Source organism: Pungitius pungitius, chromosome 18, assembly GCF_949316345.1.
Source record: "Pungitius pungitius chromosome 18, fPunPun2.1, whole genome shotgun sequence".
Classification (NCBI taxonomy): domain Eukaryota; kingdom Metazoa; phylum Chordata; class Actinopteri; order Perciformes; family Gasterosteidae; genus Pungitius; species Pungitius pungitius.
The window spans coordinates 14,553,132-14,575,054 of NC_084917.1; the positions used below are offsets into that span (position 1 = coordinate 14,553,132).

The 21,923-nt window shown below is 43.4% G+C and overlaps 3 protein-coding genes across 4 annotated transcripts; 2 read left to right on the forward strand and 1 right to left on the reverse strand.

The window, feature by feature from the left end:
• The first annotated feature begins 318 nt into the window (after positions 1 to 318).
• On the forward strand, positions 319 to 6,550 carry zmp:0000001301 (rab9 effector protein with kelch motifs). The gene is made up of 18 exons (XM_037484904.2): positions 319 to 488; positions 701 to 773; positions 911 to 953; positions 1,273 to 1,351; positions 1,628 to 1,716; positions 1,840 to 1,986; positions 2,079 to 2,130; positions 2,276 to 2,376; positions 2,621 to 2,706; positions 3,183 to 3,264; positions 3,353 to 3,438; positions 3,512 to 3,599; positions 3,737 to 3,785; positions 3,897 to 3,987; positions 4,743 to 4,843; positions 5,489 to 5,573; positions 5,796 to 5,900; positions 6,189 to 6,550. The coding sequence occupies exons 1-18, from the start codon at positions 427 to 429 to the stop codon at positions 6,291 to 6,293; spliced, it is 1,524 nt and encodes a 507-aa protein (XP_037340801.2). The 5' UTR covers positions 319 to 426; the 3' UTR covers positions 6,294 to 6,550.
• Positions 6,551 to 7,191: 641 nt separating this feature from the next.
• Positions 7,192 to 16,884, forward strand: LOC119226698 (spindlin-1). 2 transcript variants are annotated; one of them, XM_037484908.2, is made up of 8 exons: positions 7,192 to 7,460; positions 7,684 to 7,763; positions 11,257 to 11,363; positions 11,767 to 11,815; positions 11,913 to 12,048; positions 12,288 to 12,405; positions 13,408 to 13,641; positions 14,326 to 16,884. In XM_037484908.2, exons 3-8 carry the CDS (start codon positions 11,324 to 11,326, stop codon positions 14,523 to 14,525), a joined length of 777 nt encoding a protein of 258 aa, XP_037340805.1. In that variant the 5' UTR covers positions 7,192 to 7,460; positions 7,684 to 7,763; positions 11,257 to 11,323; the 3' UTR covers positions 14,526 to 16,884. The 2 variants fall into 2 exon arrangements, with proteins under 2 accessions (XP_037340805.1, XP_037340803.1); XM_037484906.2 differs by lacking the exon at positions 7,684 to 7,763 and having other exon boundaries at positions 7,194 to 7,460.
• A 563-nt stretch (positions 16,885 to 17,447) lies between these two features.
• On the reverse strand, positions 17,448 to 21,721 carry dnajc25 (DnaJ (Hsp40) homolog, subfamily C, member 25). Its single transcript, XM_037484905.2, has 5 exons — positions 21,209 to 21,721; positions 19,906 to 20,058; positions 18,810 to 19,180; positions 18,619 to 18,718; positions 17,448 to 18,530 (listed from the first exon to the last, which is right to left on the reverse strand). The coding sequence occupies exons 1-5, from the start codon at positions 21,551 to 21,553 to the stop codon at positions 18,408 to 18,410; spliced, it is 1,092 nt and encodes a 363-aa protein (XP_037340802.2). The 5' UTR covers positions 21,554 to 21,721; the 3' UTR covers positions 17,448 to 18,407.
• Positions 21,722 to 21,923: the final 202 nt, after the last annotated feature.

Sequence of the window (21,923 nt, forward strand, 5' to 3'; positions counted from 1 at the left end):
GATTAAGTATTTATTACAGACTAACATAAAAAAAATCACAAATCATCAAACACAAGCCATAAGTACAGAGAGAAATTCAAGATAATAATTCTTATCTTGAGTAGCTGCTGTAACTAATACTAAGAATACTTTACCCCAAAAGGCTGAAAATAATTTGAACTTCTACTGTTAGATATAGATTTTTTCAGCAGCATCTAAGAATTCTATCAGAATTCTGGCTTTGTCCTGTGCTGAGCTGCTCCGGTGTGTTCAAAAGGCGTCGCTGGGCAACGGGGCACTTGCAGAGGAAAGTGTGTGCTGTTACCTGTAAATCGACACTCACAGGAAGGCTGTCTGACTGCGTTATAAGACTCATCAGTGGTTCAGTGCAGCTTCAGCAAAACAAAGAGAACATCAGCAAACAGACCCACAAGTTGAACCGAGAAGATGGCTCTAGCCAGCGGTCATTGGCTGGAGAAAGAGGAGAGGGGAGAAGCTCCGAGTCCAAGGTGGGTCTCTTTATTGTGTACGACGGTCTAAAACTAGACTTGTGATTCGTCCATTCTGCAGGACGCTACCGAGCCACGTGGCGACATGAATTCATTTAAGTCTTTAAGTGGACTGCTGTCCAGATGAAACTGAAAAGGTTTTCTGCAGTGGTGTTTGGTGGTTATTAGATTGACAGACCCCCCCTTGTGTCGTCCAATGGCTCATGTTACAGACATGGCCACGCTTTAGCTTTGGCAGGGAACGTGGCCTTCCTGTTCGGAGGAGCTTCCAGCATCAACCAAGAGGTGACTGTCCTCACTTTATTCTCCAAAGCTTCTTTTAATTTAAGGGGATTTCACAAGAGCAGCCTGTTTTTCATCCACACACCAAAAATGGCAAAACATCTGGTAATGGTGTGATGAATTTCATCTCCTTCATTTAGGAGGACATGACTGTTTACTTCAGCGACTTCTACATGCTAACAGGTACAGATGGAAATGTAGACCATACATATAGCACAACTGTAGTTTATGGTGGAGGATGTGTGAAGAAGCTGTCTAAGTCAGCTGCTACGGCAGCTGATGCTTTAGATTCTCTAAGCAGATGGATATATCTCATTTCCAAACGTTTTCATGAATCCATTCTTGAGTTTGTGCATATCAGGATACATTTCAACACTACTTTATTACTTATGTATTTACTTCTTCACACATCCTTTCTCATTAAGTAAAATGTGTCCTCCAAAGTGCATCACATGTGAAAAACAAAAGAACAAATGATCAATGATTTTGTCATTGCTTGTAGTTTCTCCTGATGACGTGACATGGGAGGAGATACCTCAGCGCGGAGAAGTTCCCACAGCCAGAGAAGGACACACGCTTTGGTAAACCACAGCACTGAGTTAACTGGATGTTTGTGTGAACCAAAGAGAAAGTGGCAAATATATAGAGCTAATAAATCCTGATGTTTGAAATACCCAGTTCAAAGCTGCCTCAACTCGAAAATACCCACTTTGGAAATGACAGCTTTCGATAGGTCTACCCCTTCAGGGGGGCTGCAGGTGCAGGTCCTGCTGTCCAGAGCTCCTCGGTCTGCAGTCATGTGGGGAGCTGAAAGGGGTCGGCCGGCCTTCTCTTAGTGTCATTTGCCTCTTTTGAAGTGTTGTGAAAGGAAAGCTGTATCTGTTTGGAGGAGCGTGCAGCCGCGGCGCCACAGAGTGTCTGCCGGGAGTCTACAGCTTTGACATAGGTGAGAACTTCACAGCAGGGGGAGGAAAAAAGGTCTGTGCTATCGCCTCTGTTTGTTTTTGCTGTTGCGTTGCATTGAAATAAAACCTGACAACACTGTGCCGGTATTTCCATTTCTAAACAGTGTCTCTGACTTGGGATCGCTTGGCGGTCGGCGGCGTGGCCCTCAGAACCCTCAGACACGGCGCTGTTGCCGTGGGAGACAACATCTACGCGTACGGAGGCATTCTGAGAGGAAATCCAACCGACGACCTCATGGTCTTCAACACAGGTCACATGATCATCATCCCCTCACTGAAGGGCCATACCTGTGGCTGTTAAGGTGCAGTTTACTGAATGTGTTTTCTCTCTGCTCTGTTTCAGCGTCTCTCACCTGGACGCCGGTAAAAACTAGCGGATCGCTGCCTCCTGCCCTGTAAGCCACTTGTTATCACTTTCACAGGGGTGGAGTATTTTATTGGATTATATTAAAATGCTCAGGGGTCGTTGAATCTTATAAACAATGACACACACTGTCGACCATTTTCGCACGTGTGTGTTTATTGTGTGTGTGTGTGCAGGTGGGGTCAGAGTTTTGCTCTGGTGGGAGATCAGGTGTATATGTCTGGAGGTTATGAAGCAGGTGGAGTTTTCTGTAATGACTTCCATGTTCTCAATACAGGTAAGAAAAGTCTGAGGGTTTTCCATTAGCACTTCATCTGCCAGTTGAAATTAGACATTTTCCAACATCTCAGGATTATACTTTAAAATACAAATGCTTTTGACTCAAATTCAATAAGCAAAGAATTAAACAAATTATAGTATGTTTGAAAGTAGAATTTAAATGGAATATAATGTAATGAGGGATGTGATTTCCCATCAATGCAGTCAATGGTTGACTTTCATACCTCCACCTGTTCATTTAGAGACCTTGCAGTGGCAGAAGTGGGAGGTGAAGGGAGACTCACCGGCACCCTGCAGAGGACAAACACTGTCTGCACATCACGATAAAGTACACACACACACACACACACACACACACACACACACACACACACGAGCAGGTTAATTGGGGCTCTGATACATTTGACTGGTAATAAATGAATGTGGTGGAGCTTACTGCAGCAGTTAGGAGAGGGTGTGCTAGCTAAGCCTTTTAAGCCTGTCGCCATGGGAGGCTGCCTTACTGAGATGGACAAGGGGAAGGGGACAGGATGAACTGGAGTCTGACCTGAGGCTGCTGCCGATACAATGGTACAACATGGATGGTAGCAGCGCAAATATTGTCACATGTATGCATTCCTTTTTAGTTTGATGGTGATGAATATGCCTCGTATTTATCATCAGTTTTGAGTGGAAAGAACTATTTTTTAAATTATCCGATTATGTCATCAAGCACATGCAAATAATATATAAGGAGAAATCAAAGGAAGTGCTGGTAAATAAGTTGTAATAATTAATAATTCACTATGCCTCCATCCCATGCAGGATATCTACCTGTTCGGCGGCAAAACCACAAATGAGGACGGCACGGCGACGCCTACCAATGAAATCCATAAACTCAGTATTTGTGAGTAGTTGTGAGCTGACAATTTTAAGCAGGAGTTATGTAAAGTTTGACATGTGTTTCTCAGACGTATCACATCTTTTCTCTTCAGCTAAGATGAAGTGGAAGGTTCCTCTGTACGTTGGAATACCTCCGGCCCGGCGCCATGGACACAGCGCCTTCATTCTCCACAGCCACGTCAGTACCACGTCGGAGAGGTTTGATTGTCATCGAGTCTCATAATAGAACGCTTTTTTTGTGTGGCTGGCAGCTGTATGTGTTTGGAGGGAAGAACGAGGAGCAGGAGTTCAATGACCTGAAAGTGATGAAACTCATAAACCCCTCAGAGAGACAACCAGGTACTTTACTCACATCTGCTTCATTCACCTTCTCTAAACTGAACATCGACTACGGCCATTATCACAGGCCTTTGGACCCAAACGCTATTCATGGTGATACAGTAGTTCCATGGGCCTCGCATTGTCTTTCTCCACAGTGATGAGGGAGATCCTGTCAGAGTTCGGTCTGCAGGGAGTCAGCCACAGGTGTGTTTCATCCCTGGTGTCGTGTGCGTCTGCAGTTTCAGAGCTCGCTTCACCTCTGAGTCTCATCTCTCACTTTAAACAACCTGGTTTTCGGGTTTTGACCCCTAACAGCTTCACACCCACGAAGGTTCCCAACGTTCGCTACGAGCTGAGCGAGTGGGCTCCGCTCGACCAGGCCACAACCACGGCGGCTAATGCACAGGTGATGACGACCATCAATCTATTGAGGTTACAGCATTCAACTTTAACAGGTGACTTGGTGAGAAAGCTTTAGGGATTGTAACACAGAATCCCAAAGTAAAGCAGTATTAGCACAAGTACTATCAGTAGTAATGGTAGTAGTAGTTCCAGTAGGTGTACTGGTAGCACCAGTGGTAGCAGCAGTATTAGTGGTACCTGTGAAAGTATAGTTGTAATAGTAACACATATCTGTGGCAATAGTAGTAGTAGTAGATGCACTAGCAGCTGTAGTAATTGGTCTTGTGGCAGTAATAGTAGTAGTGGGGCAGCAGCAGAAGTATTACCAGAAAAAGGGATACGTAGCTGTAGTTGTTGCAGAAATAGTGATAATTGTTGGGGTCTTGTGTAGCGGTGGCATCAGTAATTTCAACAGCAGCAATACAAGCAGATGTAATATTTGTACTTTGTGCAGTAGAAGCAGTGGCAGCAGCTCTAGCAAAATTGTTAGTTGTAGTTGATGCAGTACTATTAGTGGTAGCAGTATTTGCAGCAGGGACAACAGTAACAGCAGTACTAGCAGATAGTGGCAGCAGAAGTAGCCTTCTAAGGTCAGAAGTGGTACTTGTAGCAGTAGTAGCAATACTTAGTACTTGGCAGTGGTTCGCAGCAGTGTAGCAGTAGTAGCATGGACAGTCAAAGGCGACACAGTACTGGTTGTAGCAGTATAACCTGTAGTACCTGTAGTACTCACTGGTAATGTAAGGTTTCCCTCTGCAGGCGGTTTTCTACAGAGACTTCAGTGCAGTTCGAGATGAGGCTATGAGAAAAATCCAGACAGCCTTTACTCTGCTGGACCAGGAGTTCCAGAACATGGAGCGGTATAATGTACACCTTTGTTTGCCTTTGCTTAGTTTATATTTTCTATTATGTTTCAGTATTTCATTTCTTCTGTAATAGGGCTGGGCACACTAACGCGTTATGAATACCTTAATGTAGCAATACATTAACTCAAAATCATTGTATAACTGTAAATGTTTCTTTGTTTGTCTACTTCACCTCCCTCCAACAGGGACCTTTACTTTAATGACCAAGAATGTGTGGAATGGTTTGTGACGCTTCCCTCGCTTCTGACAAATGAGAGGCTCGTTGTTTTAAATCAGCACTCACAGCATGCGCTGTTGTTCCATTTGGTTGAAAGAACCTGGGAAGGCTTACGGGGGGGGGGGGGGTGGATCACCATGACTTGGTGGATTGAAAATGTGTGGGCAGAAGCATCTTGGGGTGCTGCAGTCCTTCTCCACAGCTACTCCGTACTGATCCCACTCTTTGCCTTCTTCACAGCAGGGGCAGCCGCCCTTCGAGCCCGTCGGTTCACTGAGACTAAATACAAAGATCCAACGGATATCATAATCTGTTAAACAAAAACAATGCCTCACACAAATTGACCTTGAGTAGAACATGAATACAGTTGCGGTAGAGATCATCTGGTTAAGTGATAAACTTGAATGTATTCTTTCTCCCAGAGAGAGGTCAGATTTATCTCAAGCTGCTGCAGCTCTGCAAAGAGAGAAAGAAGGTCATGAAGCCGGCAGACAACAACAGCAACAGGTAGAATTTCCTCTATTTGAACATTTGAACTTATTGCATTCTATCAGGCTAGTTTATTCTGATCCAAACAAAATCTAATAAACGGAAAAACATTCTCTCTAAAAGATTGTTAATGCGTTATTGCTAACTTGTCAAACCCTTTTGGGCATGTTGGCATGTTAAATCAGGAACACAGACTATTTGGATTCAAGTTGTGCATGTGTGTGTGTGTGTGTGTGTCAGGAGCTGCAGGAGATGCTGGACAGACACCGCTCTCAGAATGAGGCGTGGCTCCGAGCGAGAGCGGAGGAGAACGACCGAGAGAGGAGGGAGCTCTGCAGACTCAGAGTCAGTGAACACACATCCCTTCACGCCAGCCTCTTCTCCATTTCCTATGGACTGTCTGTCAGGCGGCTGCTCAGTACACAAAAGCCCCCAGGACAGTTTATTTAATTGAGGTTAACCTGCACACTCCAACCCCGACCCATTCACTTTTATTTTTTTTGTCACATGGCTGTTTGTTAAGGTCTTCTACTTCTTAAAAGGATGGAAGAAAACCACACAATACAAGAGCTCTGAGAAACTATATTTGGAATTGTGCGTTTAAATGAACTCTGTCCACTGTCTGGTCCTCAGGAGGAGGTGCTGCAGGAGCAGGAGAGGCTGAAGGAGGAGCAGAACAGCATCCAGAAACGCAGCGAGCACCTTCTTTCCATCATGCAGCAGTTCAAAGGAATGTGAGATGGTTAGAAGGAGAAAGACTTAGACCATCTTGGCTTTACGTTCTTGTGATGGGGATTCCATGAAAAGGGGAAACTAACTGGATTAAAAGCACCTTCTATAAAAATATATCGCAGAAAAAATGGAATCTCAAAAGTTTGTACCTTGTATTGTTAAGTGTTCATAACGCTGTAATATAAAACAACATTTGACTAATCATTGGATTGGATTGATTCAGATGTCACAAAAACATAATAAACACTGAATTACAAAGGTCAGACGGTGTAAATGAGTAATTTTTTTATCATAGTTCGGAGAGGAATAATTAAATAAGAACATCACGTCAGCCTGGTTGTCCTTTCAGCTTGTCTCATATACGTCTGTCTGTCGCATTCAACAGCAGGCAGATCACTATTTAGCAAAGTAAAATAGCGTAATGCGCCAGCCGGTGTCGTTGTATTTCCTCTGGGTTCCAATATCTGGCAGAGCGCAGCATGGGCGGAGAGAGAGAGAGAGAGAGAGAGAGAGAGAGAGAGAGAGAGAGAGAGAGCGTCACTCTGCAGCTTTACCACCGGAAAGAAGGCGATCGAAAAAATAAGAGGCGAGTGTTGGATTTTTGTGAAATCTAAAAGGTTAAAAAAGGAAAAGAATAGAAGAAAGTGATTTTGTATTTCTTAGTAATAGATTACAGACATATTTTGTGTCTTTCGTTCACATAATATCGGCCAACATATCCGCCCCCCCCCGCGAAACACCACTGCACATTCTATTTTTTGTTGGTGAATATACACATATATACGTATATCTTGGATGGATGCACATATATACAACGGATATCCACCTGGCATAAGACTATATTTAATGATAATCATGTCCATAAGGGTAGCATTAGGGGACATACGGTTCAAGCCAGCTTTTTAATTTAATTGATATTATTCAATACATTTGTAACGGGCACATTTATCTACCGGCATTGCGTATTCGCAGTCACCTGCGCTTTTATTGTGAAGGGCGGAACCGGACGTCTTCTTTTTATTTTATAACGTTACATCTTCACTTTCCGTGGTGAGATGGCTGTGGAGTCTCTCCTGTTCCTGTAAAGTAGAAACGGGCTCTGTGGATAAACAGCAGGAGGCGAGACAACCCGCCGCAGTTCGCTTCGAACTCCAATTTTTAAAAATAACAACGGTAAGACAGAAACACATACGCACCTGTCTCTCTTTAGTTAGCTATTCAGCCCTCAGGTAGACAGCCAAAAGAAACACACACTGAGCGCTCGTTTTATCGCTGGCGTTCTCCCGCCGACTGTTGGTCTGCCGGGGGAGGGGCGGGGAAGCGGAGGCATACAGCGCGCGACCAAACCCGGTTCGCTGCTGTCTCTCTGACAGGGTTTTTCCTTCCTTTGCCGCAGAAATCCTCCCCGACAGTGCCCGCGCGGTGCACTTTTCTGAGCTCCCTAACCCCGCCACCTTCACCCCTGGTCTGGGGGCTGTAAGTAAAAGTAACAAAAAGCCGAGCAACATGGCTGACACGGGCCATTCAGAACCTGCTTGGTTGCTTGTCAGTGTGGATGGTGCCTCTATAAATACACGTATATTTACCTAGCGAGGTAGCAAGGTGGTGTTCGAACTAGCAACCTCATCCGTACTGATAAATGAAACACCGCAAACACGTGGCTAAAACATCTGTCAGTGGAAACGGAGCCAGTGAAAACCTTTTAAACCTATAAGTAGAGTTTGTTTTGCGACCGCTTTTTGCAGATGCATTGGATGCATTTAAGAAAATGCACCCAATGCATTGAATTAAGTGATAACTTATATGTTAAAGTTGCTGAAAGCTGCTTTGAATGCTGCGGTCTGGTTACGGCCACGCCCCTTTACCAGCATGTGACCAAAGCAAAGGTCACCTGCAGTCCGATGGGGCAGGTACAGCCACAGGCCTCCCACCGACCTGCTGCTGCTCCTATCAACTGGAGATTAGAGTAGTCAAATATTACGGATGTGTTTTTGTGTCTGTTGGTTGTCTACTTGCGGAACCCCAAACATGTATGATTTCAATATATCTGTAATAGTTATTCCTACAGCGCGTAGATTAGCTAAATATAAATAAACAACAATAAAATTATACTATCCCTCGACACAGTTTGGGTTTTTATTGCAACATTTGACTGAGGAATGTGGCTTTCGGTATTCTTTCATCTTGTATAGTTTCTGTATATTTATTTTAGGAAAAGGAGATTCTCTGGAGCAGTTCAAACAACAGTGACTGGTACCGGTCAGCAATTACCTGATGCACATCATTGATCACCACCTGCAGTCTATTTGCAGTACAGGAAGTCCCCACTAAGTCTCTTATTCTGAGTCACGTCAGAGGGAAATTTATTAACTTATGTAACGCAAAAACATTTCCATGGTAATAGCTCCCTGTTCTAGCAGGTTGGCTAACCAGAACTGTTTCCACGGTTACAGCTTTAGCCTTTGACATTTCCTGCTCATTATTGAGATGAGGGTTTGGTTTGTAATGAAAATAACTCAAAGAAAACAGACCGCGCTGCTGACTAAGCACTTAAACGTGTAACTTTTTAAATGCAGAAAACCAAATGAAACGAGTTAGTTTTGGCCAAGTTGCGATAAAGTACAACAACTAATCTTTAACAGGAAACTGTAGCCTTGTTGTACTGGTTGAATCACGGTGTTGACGTCTGGGCGGTGGTGGATCTTGATGAAATCCAGATGGTTAGGGGAGACCAGAGAGACGTGTGTGTGTGTGTGTGTGTGTGTGAAGAACAATGTCGGTTTGCTCCCAATTTCCCACTCTGATTTCAGTCCATTGACTTTGTGCCGTGGGCAGAATGAGTTGGGGGCCGCGCTGCCCCTTATGGCGACATGCTAACCATACGTTGCCCCCGGCAACAGGAGGCAAATCAACACCAGCTGCATTTGAATGCTGCAAAATGTCTTGTGTTGCTGAGCTTGTTTGGGTTTTGCTGTGATAAAACTTTTCAGCCAAGGCCCCAATGATGATGATTATACAAAATGACACAAGCAATGGCTACTTACAAACCAAACTGAGGGCCAGTTGATCTGTGGCAGCACAATAAAAATACCCACGAATTGTCTGAGGTGAAGACGTAGAAGAGACAACCAGGTAGCCAGCCTCCTGTCATGTATAAAATCCTATGGCTTCATATGATCTATAAAGATCCATCACAATCAATCAGTCAATCAAGAGTCCCTTCTGCTTAATGCGCAATCACAAACGTAACTGAAACCATGACCCCAAAAAACAGCTAGACCAATGGGACCACGAAAATAGTTGTTTGGTCTGTAAAATAATGAAGTATTTATTTTGGGCAGAGATTGCCCGTCACAAAATACGCTTTCAGGCTTATTGTAAGTGATCCACATCATCAAAAATAAGAAGCATTTGTTTCAACTTAAATTTCCTTAGAAAGTTATCTTCAAAACGTTTTATACCAGAAATGTCTTTACCTGTTGTTTTAGTTGCATTAACTGGTGAACATGAGAGGAGTGATACAAACATTGAGCTGCAAGGCCTAAAGATGCAGCTATGGTTTGGGTAGGCAACAAATTGAAATATTTCTTGTTCTCATTTATACTGTTTTCTTTTGGTTTAAAATGATACATTTTTATGCAGAGCCGACCGTGACGGAGCAGTGAGCGGTCCGAGGGTCGGATGTGTTAAACATAAATAATCCAAAACCTTCCTCACTGGCTCCGCTGATCAATAATTGATGACTCATGATCAGGATCATGGAACCTTTTGAAAGCCGATCCACTGTGGGCCGAATCCCCGGATCCCCCATGAGACACTCATCAGTTTAAACTGGTTCTGACCATACTACAGATAGAGAATACATCATGTCAGGAAGTCCTTCAGGCCATTTCTAGCCACAAATGTCCAACTGGGCTCTAGATTTAGAAGGTCAAAGGTCAAGGTGACCTCACGTCTGTCCCCGTACCCTTGATATCAGGAGCGCCTGAGCGAGTTTCTCAAGTGTGAGGTGTGTTGGTCAAAGGTCACTGGGCCCCGTGTCCACGCGTCCCCTCGGAAATGGGATCACATCTCGTGTTCTTCCTTGGCCTCTCTTGACCTTTCCATTGCTCAGTTGTCATCACATTAGGACACACTCTTCAAACTCGCTGTCCCTTCTGTCCCAGCTTTGATTCAGCGGATGAGCCGTAAATCTCACAGGTTGAAAACCTGCTGAACATTGGGGGCCAGTGTAATGGTAAAATATGTCATAACATAGTCTTATGCTGAAAGAGTGATTATTGTCTCTATTGTAGTAATGTGAGAAGAAAAGGGAGATTAAAAAGTTGTCTTTAGCAGCCGTGTAAAGGAGGACGCTTTCTCACAAATGCTGGAACAAAGGATCTCTGTAACCCCATCTTAACCTTGGTTCTTATCTCAACTTGGTTTGCAACATTTCATACCTGCCACGGAGGATGGCCTTCATGTGTGCGTATAAAAGCTCAGCGTTTCCACTTATCGAAGACGCCATCTCCACAGAGCACCGTGATACGTGCCTGTGAATTTGACCTCCTGCTTGCAAGCAATAAATGGACTTTTGCAACTTTGATCACTCATTAAGACTCTGTTTTATTTGATGAACCTAGAAACAAATCATTCTCTTCTCCCGAACTTTTATTGAAATCTTCCACAACACCAGGTAAATACTGCTGTCTGTTCCATGCTCGCTGCGGATGGCGTCCTCCAGTCCCCGCTCTGCGAGCCCTGTTGGCACCGGTGGCTGCGAGTTTCCACTGAACACAATAACACGCAGCGTTTAGCATTTTAACCAGCTCGTTTACGTGAATAGGACACACATTTCAAGGTGAAACGGGAATGGCGTTGCTTTGTACCACCAGTAGTCAGTGAAGGCTTTAACAGGAGAGTGCATGGATTCAGACACGTTTTGTGTCATTGCTCACATGCCCTGTGTTTCTCTCCTGTTGTTTAGGCCCTGGAGGCGTTTGTGTTGTAGCTGTGCGGCCGGGCAGCCTGGCTGCCTCCCAGCCTGCAGATGAATGAAGAGCCCTCCAGGACACAGAGACACGGCTGATGAAGGTCAGAGGTCATCCCCACCGCCAGGGCACGCACATACACCTTCAACTGGCAGACCCTGACCCCTGATTATTTGAATGTAATCCAATGCTGTGTAATTATTTGGTAAACTGTACTTTTGTCTTGCTTGAACAGGAGTATTTTCAATGCAACAAATGACCAAATTCCTTTTCCTTTTCACCCCAGCCATGTTGGACGTATTTGACTTTAAACCAAACTATTTTTAGAACATTTTTTTAATACAGCTTCCACTCACCACTGATTTTTACTATTATTTGAATACTTTAGGAACAATTCTATATATCAATTAGGAGGATCTCTAATAAATAGGGGAGACCACAAACCATCCTTTAAACCCAAGCAGCAAGTTGTAACTTGGGTTTACTAATGTGCCGTTTCTCCTCAGGGCATGCAGGTGTTTCTGAAAACATGATGAAGAGGAAGAATCCCCACAAGTGAGCCAAAATAATTGGACCCAAATAGAACAATAAGATCAGCCAATAAGATCAGATCTGTAGATGCAACTCTTAATAAACCCAAATCTCCTGACAGGAAACAGAAAAGCAGTCTGAGTCCGGCCACCAAAGTCCTGTCACAGCCCAGTCACAACATGGTCGGCTGCAGGATCCAACACGTGTGGAAAGAAGGAGGAGGACACGTGGTGTGGAAAGGAGCCGTGCTCGACCAGGTGGGCTGAAATGACTCGGCTCAGGGGACATCTCTAATCATATGTATACACTGATCGGTCTTAGGATCAAAAGGAGGCCACATGTTTTGATAGAAATATATTTTTCAGCCTACAGAGGGCTTAATCAAATCAAAAAAGTATGCAAAATGATCAGTAGAGGCTGCTACGTTGTCAAATGTACCATCTTAAAGGACTGTGTGAGGACATACACACGTGATATCAATGTTTGTTCCCACCAGGTTCCAGTGAACCCGTCTCTCTATCTGATAAAGTACGATGGCTTTGACTGCATTTATGGTCTGGAGCTCCTTAAAGATGAGCGGGTCCAGGGTCTGGAAGTGCTCCCGGACCGACTGGGTAAGACCCAACTGATGATCAAACGCAGCTCATGTAGTTTTCTAGTTTTTGGATCAAATCTTTATTCAAATGTTTTATTTTTTTATCGCTCAAGGACCTACTTTCTGCAACAACTTGTTACCAGAAGATAACATGCTAGCATTAGCATCATTGAGCAGTAATGTTAAGTGTAGTGGTGTTAAATATTTAACATTTTTTACAACAGGAAAGATAATTTGCAAAAAATATTTTCACAAACAATTTTCTTTTCTTTTTTTGTCACCCTAGTATTCAGTGTAAAATAATAATAATAATGCTGGGCAACGCAAAGAAATTGTAATTGCGAATAGTCTCATGAATGAATTGACAATATTAATTAATTATATTAATTATAAAGTAAGATAGACTTCAAATAAGGTGCTTTTAGCAACAGCAGTCCCTTAAAACAGCAGCAGTTAAAACATTATTGTGAATCTCAACTTAAACTTCATTAAATTACAAATTTGAAAAATAAAAATGAGTTTAATCAAATATAAAACCAAAGCAATTGTCTCTGCCGGGGCATCAAAACAAAAGTTGATCCCGGTTATAAACATCTCACCGCTCTGGAAGAGGTTTAAATTTAAAAACAATAATAACCGGGCAGTGGCAAAAAACTTTGGTATCATATTTGATTTTTTTTTAATTGTTTGTATATATTTGTATGCTATCATGCTGTTTTATTTTACCATAGGCGTGTAAACATACTAATGGTAGCATATAAGGATGCTAAGATCAGTATTTAGCTCAAAGTCCAGGTTAGATTAATGAAAGTGGAGTCAAGTGGTCAGTGTAGAGCTGTTAGACAAAGTGAGTCAGACCCAGAGTAAGGATTAATACACACATAGTTTCTTTTGTTATTTGTAATGTGAATAGGTTTTGTGTACCTTTGTTTAGTCAGCATTGAAAGGGGCGCAGAGAGGGTCTCACAAAGCACAAAAGGCACCACGCTAGATTTGAACTGAGGATGTGTTTGTCCTTCAGCAAAATCGCGTCTAACAGACGTCAACCTGGCCGACTCCATGATTGGGAAAGCGGTGGAGCACATGTTTGAGACGGAGGAGGGTCCGAAGGAGGAGTGGAGGGGGATGGTGCTGGCCCGGGCTCCCATCATGACCAACTGGTTCTACATCACCTACGAGAAAGACCCGGTCCTCTACATGTACCAGCTGCTGGACGACTACAAAGAGGGAGACCTCCGCATCATGCCCGACTCAAGTGAGTCAAGTACTGTCCGTTCACTAAACCCACCTGGTCCCTTCACCCTCCTACTACCAACCCCGGCGTCAGGAAGCCAGAGACGCTGCCATTTCACAGTTAGTTCACCACAAAACATCAGTGAGAGGCACTCGCCCTGGACTGTGCCCACTTTATGAGAAACATTACTGGAATGTCAGAGCAGCAATATCATCATATTTTGTTTCATGGAAAATGGTGATATTTAATAAATGAGGATGGAGGTGGTTACATATAATATAATGGTAGGGGAAACACTGTATTGCAGCCATATTGTGCTTTCCAGATGTATAGTAGGCATCTGGAGGTCTGCCTGTGCTGTTTACGGCTGCTCCAACCCATTTAAATCGGGGGAAAAAACGCTGCTTTGGAGTCCCCCAAAAACACATCAGAGATCGAAATCCCTCGTGGAGTGTGAATGAGCGGAGGCACTCTGGTACCTACATAGGTAATACGGTTGAGAAACACCGCCATGCGGCCTTTGTTGTGTCTGTGCAGATTTAGGGAGCCATTTAGTGCGCCAGCTGCAGAACAACTAAGCAACCCACACGGTGACCACTTACTCATTCATTCACAACTACAATGACTGTGTTCTTCACTTCCTGCCCTCCATCTGCTCAACCCATTGCTGCTAACACCCCTCTCTCTTTGTCCTTCTCGCTGCAGACGACGGCGTCCCGGCGGAGAGGGAGCCTGGCGAGGTGCTGGACAGCCTGGTGGGCAAACAGGTGGAGTACGCCAAAGAGGACGGCGGCAAACGGACGGGCATGGTCATCCATCAGGTGGAGGCCAAGCCCTCCGTCTACTTCATTAAGTTTGACGACGACTTCCTCATTTACGTGTACGACCTGGTGAAAACTTCGTAGGACTTAACACTCATCACAGCACCCGTTGACACTTCTGGAGAATTTGATCAAGCCCCCCAAAAACCAAAGGGACAGGAGGAGGGGATAGGAAAGATGCCCCTTGAGAATCGACGCTGGGACCAGAGCTCCTGACTCTGCACTCGGTAAACTGAAACGAATGAGAGCTGAGTGGGGAAGTATGCATCGAGTTGGACTATGTTAGGTGAGGATTGTATGAATTCAATTCCAAATTGAATTGAATTGAGTTCCTAACAAACAACTCAAGCTGCTTCACTTTCAATGCAGTGATCCAACTTCAACTTATTCAAATGATGTCATCCACATTCAGTTTCCAGGGAATTCCTAATTTGGTTTAGTTGTCAGAGTTGTTTACTTTCTTTTTTTCATTTACTATCTCACAGGTTTGAGATCTTTTTAAATTTATATTTTGACACCTTTGTATTCGTTATTCTAAAATTATTGTTGTTCTGATTCACAAGGAGGATTTTACTGTTGGTCATTCCTGGCGTGTCATCTTGTTTTCCTCTATGTTGGACTCAGAGGGAAACTTTTGAAATATCCCCAAATGTAATATATGGCACCTGCTGTTGTTCAAATGAAGTGGGACACGTGTGGCGGCTACAGAACGATAAGGATATCCTCGTCGTGTAGCTTCCTACGTACACAGGCTCCCTCTCGACTCGTCAAAAGACGTCTGCAGCTAAAAACTCTTCTAAAAAGAGTTTTTCTTTCCCTTTTTGTTTTTTTCATTGCCAAAAAATTTTTTTTTCCTCGTGATTTCACTAAAGCCTTTTTAGATTTGCTCTTGTGTTGTGTCTTCTAAGTCGTCATGGAAGGAGTCAAAGGACGCAGAGACAAAAACTCTCCTGGTAGTTTGTTTTAAATATCTAGTAAACATCTGGATCTCTTGGGCTCTTCTTCCCCCATTTAAAATTCAAACACAAAGGACGGTTCTAAATGTCGCTCTTTGTGAATTTAAGGACTGGAGAACTTTATTTAATGCACCTTAAATGTGGATAAGGTGAAGAAGAATATTCCTCACAGTTCACGAGTATGTTGGACTTAAAAAGTCTCACCGCAATTCACAAGAAAAAACAGGTTTCATTCAAGTCATCAGTGAAAATATTACTAATACAAAGACAAAAAGTATCCCGGTTTGTATTTGCACACAAACAAAGGGATCCGGACTGAAAACAGCGGTGTGTGTGTGTGTGTGTGTGTGTGTGAAGAGATCAACAACCAATGACTGTTTAAATATCCTTTTTATACACATGTGCATATTGATTTGGATTTACAAGGGTCTGAAGGATTTCCACAAACACGTGTTCTGTATGAATTTCAAGTTGCAGGTGAAAGGCAACTGTTTGGACAAGATAAAGAAATGTATATTTTATAATTGACATTTTATTGATAAATCAAAGAGTTCACTTTCAGTGTCAACAAGACACATTTTTCAGATTTTTCAGAATCCTCGTTAAGTTAAAATGTATGGCTGGTGAGGTAAACTCAAAAATGTAATTCCACAATAGTATTATGACTTATTTGATATGTATGTGTAAGTTTAGTAAACCCTGGAATAAAATGCAATAATCTGATTAGGAAACAAACAAAAACTCTTCCAGCCAATCAGAAACTCCTACATGACATTGGGCTGGATGTATAAAGAGAAAAAGTGAGGGACAGCACATATTTTATTAGTACCCTACAGTATGTGTGCAGGGTTGAGTAAAATATATAAAAAAATTAATAATATATAAATATCTAGATTTGCAGACCCAGAGTTCCTTTACAGAAATATAAAATGTTTGTCTAATCGTCCAGTGATGTTTACTGGCCTTTTATTTTTCTGCTGCAAATTAAAAAACCAAACCTGTAAAGGTAGATGAGTCGGGCGTGAACCATTTAGACGCCTCGGCCAAAGTACACTACGAGTGTTTGGAAAGACTTCAGCCTGCGTACTTCCTGTGATGTAGTTAGTCTCCGAGGCAGTTCATAGCTCTTAATGTAACCGCACTAATAAAAATAATGACTCTCGCAGAGACATCGTGATCATCTCAACATGCACTATTTGAATTTAACGCGTCATCTGAGACTTGATCTGCAGAGGTGTTATGTTCAAGTCGGTTGGTTAATTTCAATTTATGGTGTTTGATGTTGGAATGACATGGGCCTTTGTTATATTTCTGCCTTGTATCTTTGTTTTTGTATGTTTTAATGTTTAATGTAAAAAATAATTTCTATTGTTGATGCAAAACCTGACATGGCTTGGTTTCTTTTCAGCGAGGTTCTTTTTAAACTATTTAACATCCCAAAGGTTAATTAAAAAGTGAATTGCTAGAGAAGCTGGCTGTTCAGAGTGTTGTGAAAGGAAGAAGTGTGGTAAGAAAAAAGTGCTCAAGCAGCCTTTCAGATGAAAGTATATCTTGCATTTCATTTGGAGGTCAAGGGGACGGAGTCTGGAGGAGGAGCGCAGAGGCTCACAATAAAGGTTCAGCCGTCTCCAACAGGACTTGGAACCAAAAGTACCAATACCTGGTTTAATGACCACAGCATCACTGTGCTTGATGAGGGCCTGACCCAAACCCTGTAGAGAATCTCTTAGGTTTTGTCAGGAGGACGATGAGACACCAGAGACAACAATGCAGACGAGCTGAAGGCAGGGCCACAGGCTGATGGCCTCCATGCCACATTGATGCAGTAGTTTAAGCAAAAGGAGCCCCGGCTAAGTATAGAGCGCATTCTGCATAGTGTTCATGGAGATACTTTTCAGGAGGACAACATTTCTGATAAAATTAGGCTATGTAGTATTCAAATTCTAGATACTGAATTTGAGGTTATAGTTAGCTGTAAGCAAACTTCTGCATTGAATTAATATTGTACCTGTATACATATATCTACACAGCGGGTCAGTGTATATGGTACTCAGCAGTCTGTGTGCACTGCTAGTTGTGAGCTGAACACAGTGCCTACGTTACATATTCTGCGTTGACTAGTAACTAGTTGCTAGGTGGTGAATGCGCTTAACAAGATGGATTACACAACAACAAACTTTAAATGAATATTTCCAAAATGTATTTATTTTTTTAGAAATGTGTTCATATTAACACAACCAAATAAAAACAAAAAGACCAGTGAAATTTGAAACAATAAATTATATGAAAAAAGTGATGATCATTGGAGCAGAAACCACAATAACTAAAATGTCCTTGGTTTGCACTCTTGTTTAAGTCCCTACATGGGACATAATCATTCAGAGGAACCTGCCGTTTGTCAGGTATTGTCACTACACATGCGTCTTTTACCTTGTTAGCCAGCCGCTCCTTTTAACACGACTAGTTTTTTACCTGCTTGATTAAGAACTAAACCAGAGCGCTTTGGTGTTGCCTGCTTCCCAGGATGAGAGAGAGTGAGGATCGCTGTCCTACAAAATACTTCTTGACCTTTATGTATCCATCAGAACCGCAAGGAACGGCTAATTCACCTTCATTAATTTAACACAGCATACAGGTTGAGCAGATGGCGGTCCAATGCCTTGCCCAAGGACACTTCTGACAGAGGTCACACTGGTGTCACCTGTCCAACAAAAATCACCAAACTCATTCATCCGTCTGCTTTCAACAGCAGAACAGAGCCAAACATTCTAAAAAACAGCATTCATCAATAGGCTTTCATTTGGTTTGACACAACAAAAAAATAGCATGATGTAAAAAAAAAAAAAAAAAAAGAACGCAGTAAATTCCATCTTGTTGTCGTCTCTATGTCCCAATCACTATGAAAATATCTCTCCCCATATAAACAGGCACAGGTAATGTTTCTGTACAGGTACGTGTGTGTTGGCACTGAGGCAGGTGTGTACGTCCCAGACGTGACTCGGAGGCTTCGTTAGTCGTCAACGAACGTCAGCCGGCCCGGCCCCTCGTTCTTCATCCAGCGGCGGTACCTCTTCATCCTCGGGTCGGTCGCCATCTTCACCTTCATCTCCTCCTCCTGCTCCTTTCTGTACAACTGGAAACACGTGGGGAGCGGTCACACCCCAACAGGTGGAGACAATGGAATGAAAAGGCTTCTTCGGAGAGAAATTAAAGCGACAAACCTCATAGTTTTCTTTGATCCAGAGCCGCTTGTCCAGGAAAGACTGTCGGGTGTTTTCATCAATGCCGTCAAACTGGGACTGAGACATCTTCATGTTTCTCCTGGGTGTGAAAACACAGGAGTGGGCTGTGAGACCACCTGACAGCGACTCATCTCATCCATGCGGGTTCAAGCGCCCCCTTGAGAACTGACCTGATGATGTAGAACTTGTCCTCCTCACCGTACTCCTCCCTGCAGAAGGTGAAGCGGTAAAACCAGGAGGCGTACCAGGAGACGTACTGGGTCAGGTAGTAGGGGGAGAGCACGATCTGGATCAGCAGGATGTCCGACACGTTGGGCTTCTGGTAGCCGCCCTTGATGTCGATCTTGTTTTTGATGATGTCACGGATCACCTCCTCCTCTTGCTCGCGGATCTCCTCCTTGGAGCGGCGGTTCTTGCCCTTCTCTTTGGTGCGGTTGAGGAGGCCCTGCTGCTTGGCGATCTCCGTGGCCTGGATCCGGTACTTGGGCACCGTCACCAGGTAGTTGAGGGCCTCGTTGTAGCTGCTGTGCCAGCTGTAATACTGGAGGAGAAATGCGGAGGTCAGACATACGCGTGTGTGTCTTATACCGGGTGTTACCACTTTAGCCTTACCGGCCTCACTTTGGTTACTCTAGTCAGTTTTCCCTAAATAAGTAGTCTAATCTCAGAGAAGTAAAACATTTATAATGTATCACGTTTGGATAAAGTTCATTATTAAGTAACAAGGTGTACTGTGAGAATAAGTAAACAAGCTGAACATGTATTCAACGATAGCTCATTATTCATGCCACGCACACCTTTTCAGCAGCAGGGTTTGAGAAGTAGCTCGGGTCACATGGGACCGCAGATGAAAATCAATCTTCAGCTGTAACTGCGTGTAAATAAGTGAGTAAATATCCTTGATCACAATCTTTATTGCATCAATTAAAGAGAGGCCGCCTCAGCGGTTTCTGACCACTGCTTTTTTTCATCCTGCTGAAGAATCTTTAAAATGGCCGACATAGCATTTCTGAAATTCTTGATAACAGGTTTCAGTCGATGCCACTCAAGGAAAGGAAGGAAATAGTGCATGTGTGACAGTGCATGTGTGAGTGAGTGTGCGATCATGGTTAAGGAAGTAACTGGTTCACTGGTATGGAGATATCAAGAAGGGCTAAACACATGTGCTACTTGCTAGTAAAGTATATCCATAATTGGTTTGATGTGCTGATGAAAGGAAAAAAAAAAATATATATATATATATATATATAGCGCTTCTGGCTGTACCTGGAAGATGGAGATGGCACAGATGGTGACCAAGATGACGATTCGGACGTCCACCTTGGGGGTGAGCTGTCGGCGGTAGTAGGTGTAGTAGTGCTGGTAGTACTCCTCGGGGTGGTCCAGCATGTAGTCGTAGTCCCTCCGAGTGTCCTCGTCCTGCACATACAGACAAAATTTCTGTTTTTAGAAGGTTTGGTCTGATAAAGACCTGCAGGAGGAGCTCAGTCAAGCTGGGGTTCTAAAATATTTGTATTGTTTTGCAGAGAAAACACTAAAAACGGTTAAGTATTAGGATACGTTTCTGTACCTGCAGAACTTAATCACCGGACGGGTTGGTTTGTCTTTCTTAGGGAATGTCCAACTCAGAATGGAGCCACACGATATATTTTAATCTCCCAGAAAATGTGTGCGAGGAGTTTGTTTAATTTGAACCACCTTAAATTCTGAGGTTCTGAACATTTTAACCACCGTTCTGTTGGATCCCTTTTGTTATTGTTTGCCAGTGTGGGAAATATTATAAACCTGAATGAATAAATAAATATGGGAGTAACATTTTTCATATCAGATTTTCTTGTAATTGGTGTTAAAACCTCTTTAAGATATATAAAAAAGGATTTTTATTGTATTTTCAGCCAAAAAATATTCTATCACTGTTAAAAATCCATTCAACAAAACACATTGAGTTCCATCAGCTCTTGCTCTGCCTAAACTGGTTGGAAAGTACTGCTGTGGAAAAACGTAATTTTTTGTATATTGTACAAAGCCGTGAAATTGTACATTAAATTAACAAATTTCCCAAAATAAATACAATATATAAGAACTACTAGTTCCTTCATAGATCATGATAAATAGGCACCATAGGATATAAACACAGACTAGTATAATATAAAGTGATTTCATGAAAACGAAGACTGGAAACCATAGTAACGCTATTTGACACTAGCAGATCCTACAAGTATCATGAGGATAATACTCAATCATATTAATATGATTATTATGTCCAAAGGACTTCAGGGAGTGGAAGTAGCCTGGTTCTTAAACGATACACGCGGGGTAACGGGGATAAACACGTCATCATTAGGCAACTTCTGTCCCTGCGTGGACATTATCGATGTGAACGTACACATTGCTACAGGTTGGTTAGGAAGGAGACGGTGGGCCGTGGTTCTGTACTTGTTCTGTACTATTCCATAACTATCAGAGGAGTTATGAAGAACTGAGGAGACACCGGAACAGAAAGGTCTCTCCGACTAGACGCATTCAAGTGGTTTCTGAATGAAACTCCCTCACAGAGAACCGGACTGACCTTTAACGTCTCGTACGCGGTGGCGATGAGCAGGAACTTCATATGCGCGGACTCACGGGTCTCCCCCTCCGAGCCGGGGTCTCCCGGCCTGAAGCGGTCCGGGTGGTACCGGCGGGCCAGCTGCCGGTAAGCCCGGGCGATATCCAACTTGACGGCCTCCCGACTGACACCGAGCACATCGTAACACACTTCCGTGCCGCAGTAGAGGCCGTCCACCAGCGCGGTCACCGCCGGCAGGGAGGACACGGAGACCAGGAGCAACGCGAGCCACCACCGAGGCCTCGTCGTCGGCGGACACCCAGCAAACCCTCCGCTGCGGCGGCAGCGCTGCGTGGGGGCAGCCATGTCTGTCTCCCTGGCGCTGCTGCCAACTCCGCTCCGGAGCTCAGGCTGGTGCGGGTCCTGTCGCACGCTGCTTACGTCATCACTGCGGGCCCTGACGAAAAGATGACGGCCCAATCCCCACTCTCCCCCTAAACCTGTACCCTCAAGGACTTAACTGACGAAACTCAACTGGGAAGTGGTTGAGTGTCTCTGAGGGCTTTAGTGGTGTAAATGGGAATGGGACAGCACTTTGCTGCCACATATATGAAAGTAAATCTGTGTCATCGGGGTTTTTTTTTTTAAGAAAAAGGTAATTGAATTTCGAGCACTGAATATTAACGCATTGAAATTATGTATCTAAATGTTTTTAAACGTTAAAATACTGCAAAAA

Excerpts from the sequence above, each read along its gene's own strand:
- zmp:0000001301 (XM_037484904.2), top strand. The coding sequence starts at position 427 with ATGGCTCTAGCCAGCGGTCATTGGCTGGAGAAAGAGGAGAGGGGAGAA. Across the intron at positions 1,987-2,078 it reads CCTCATGGTCTTCAACACAG|CGTCTCTCACCTGGACGCCG; the intron begins GTCACATGATCA and ends GCTCTGTTTCAG. Across the intron at positions 3,786-3,896 it reads CTGCAGGGAGTCAGCCACAG|CTTCACACCCACGAAGGTTC; the intron begins GTGTGTTTCATC and ends GACCCCTAACAG.
- dnajc25 (XM_037484905.2), bottom strand. The coding sequence starts at position 21,553 with ATGGCTGCCCCCACGCAGCGCTGCCGCCGCAGCGGAGGGTTTGCTGGG. Across the intron at positions 20,059-21,208 it reads CCGCGTACGAGACGTTAAAG|GACGAGGACACTCGGAGGGA; the intron begins GTCAGTCCGGTT and ends CTGTATGTGCAG. Across the intron at positions 18,719-18,809 it reads GACAAGTTCTACATCATCAG|GAGAAACATGAAGATGTCTC; the intron begins GTCAGTTCTCAA and ends TTTCACACCCAG.
- LOC119226698 (XM_037484908.2), top strand. The coding sequence starts at position 11,324 with ATGAAGAGCCCTCCAGGACACAGAGACACGGCTGATGAAG. Across the intron at positions 11,364-11,766 it reads CAGAGACACGGCTGATGAAG|GGCATGCAGGTGTTTCTGAA; the intron begins GTCAGAGGTCAT and ends GTTTCTCCTCAG. Across the intron at positions 13,642-14,325 it reads CCGCATCATGCCCGACTCAA|ACGACGGCGTCCCGGCGGAG; the intron begins GTGAGTCAAGTA and ends TTCTCGCTGCAG.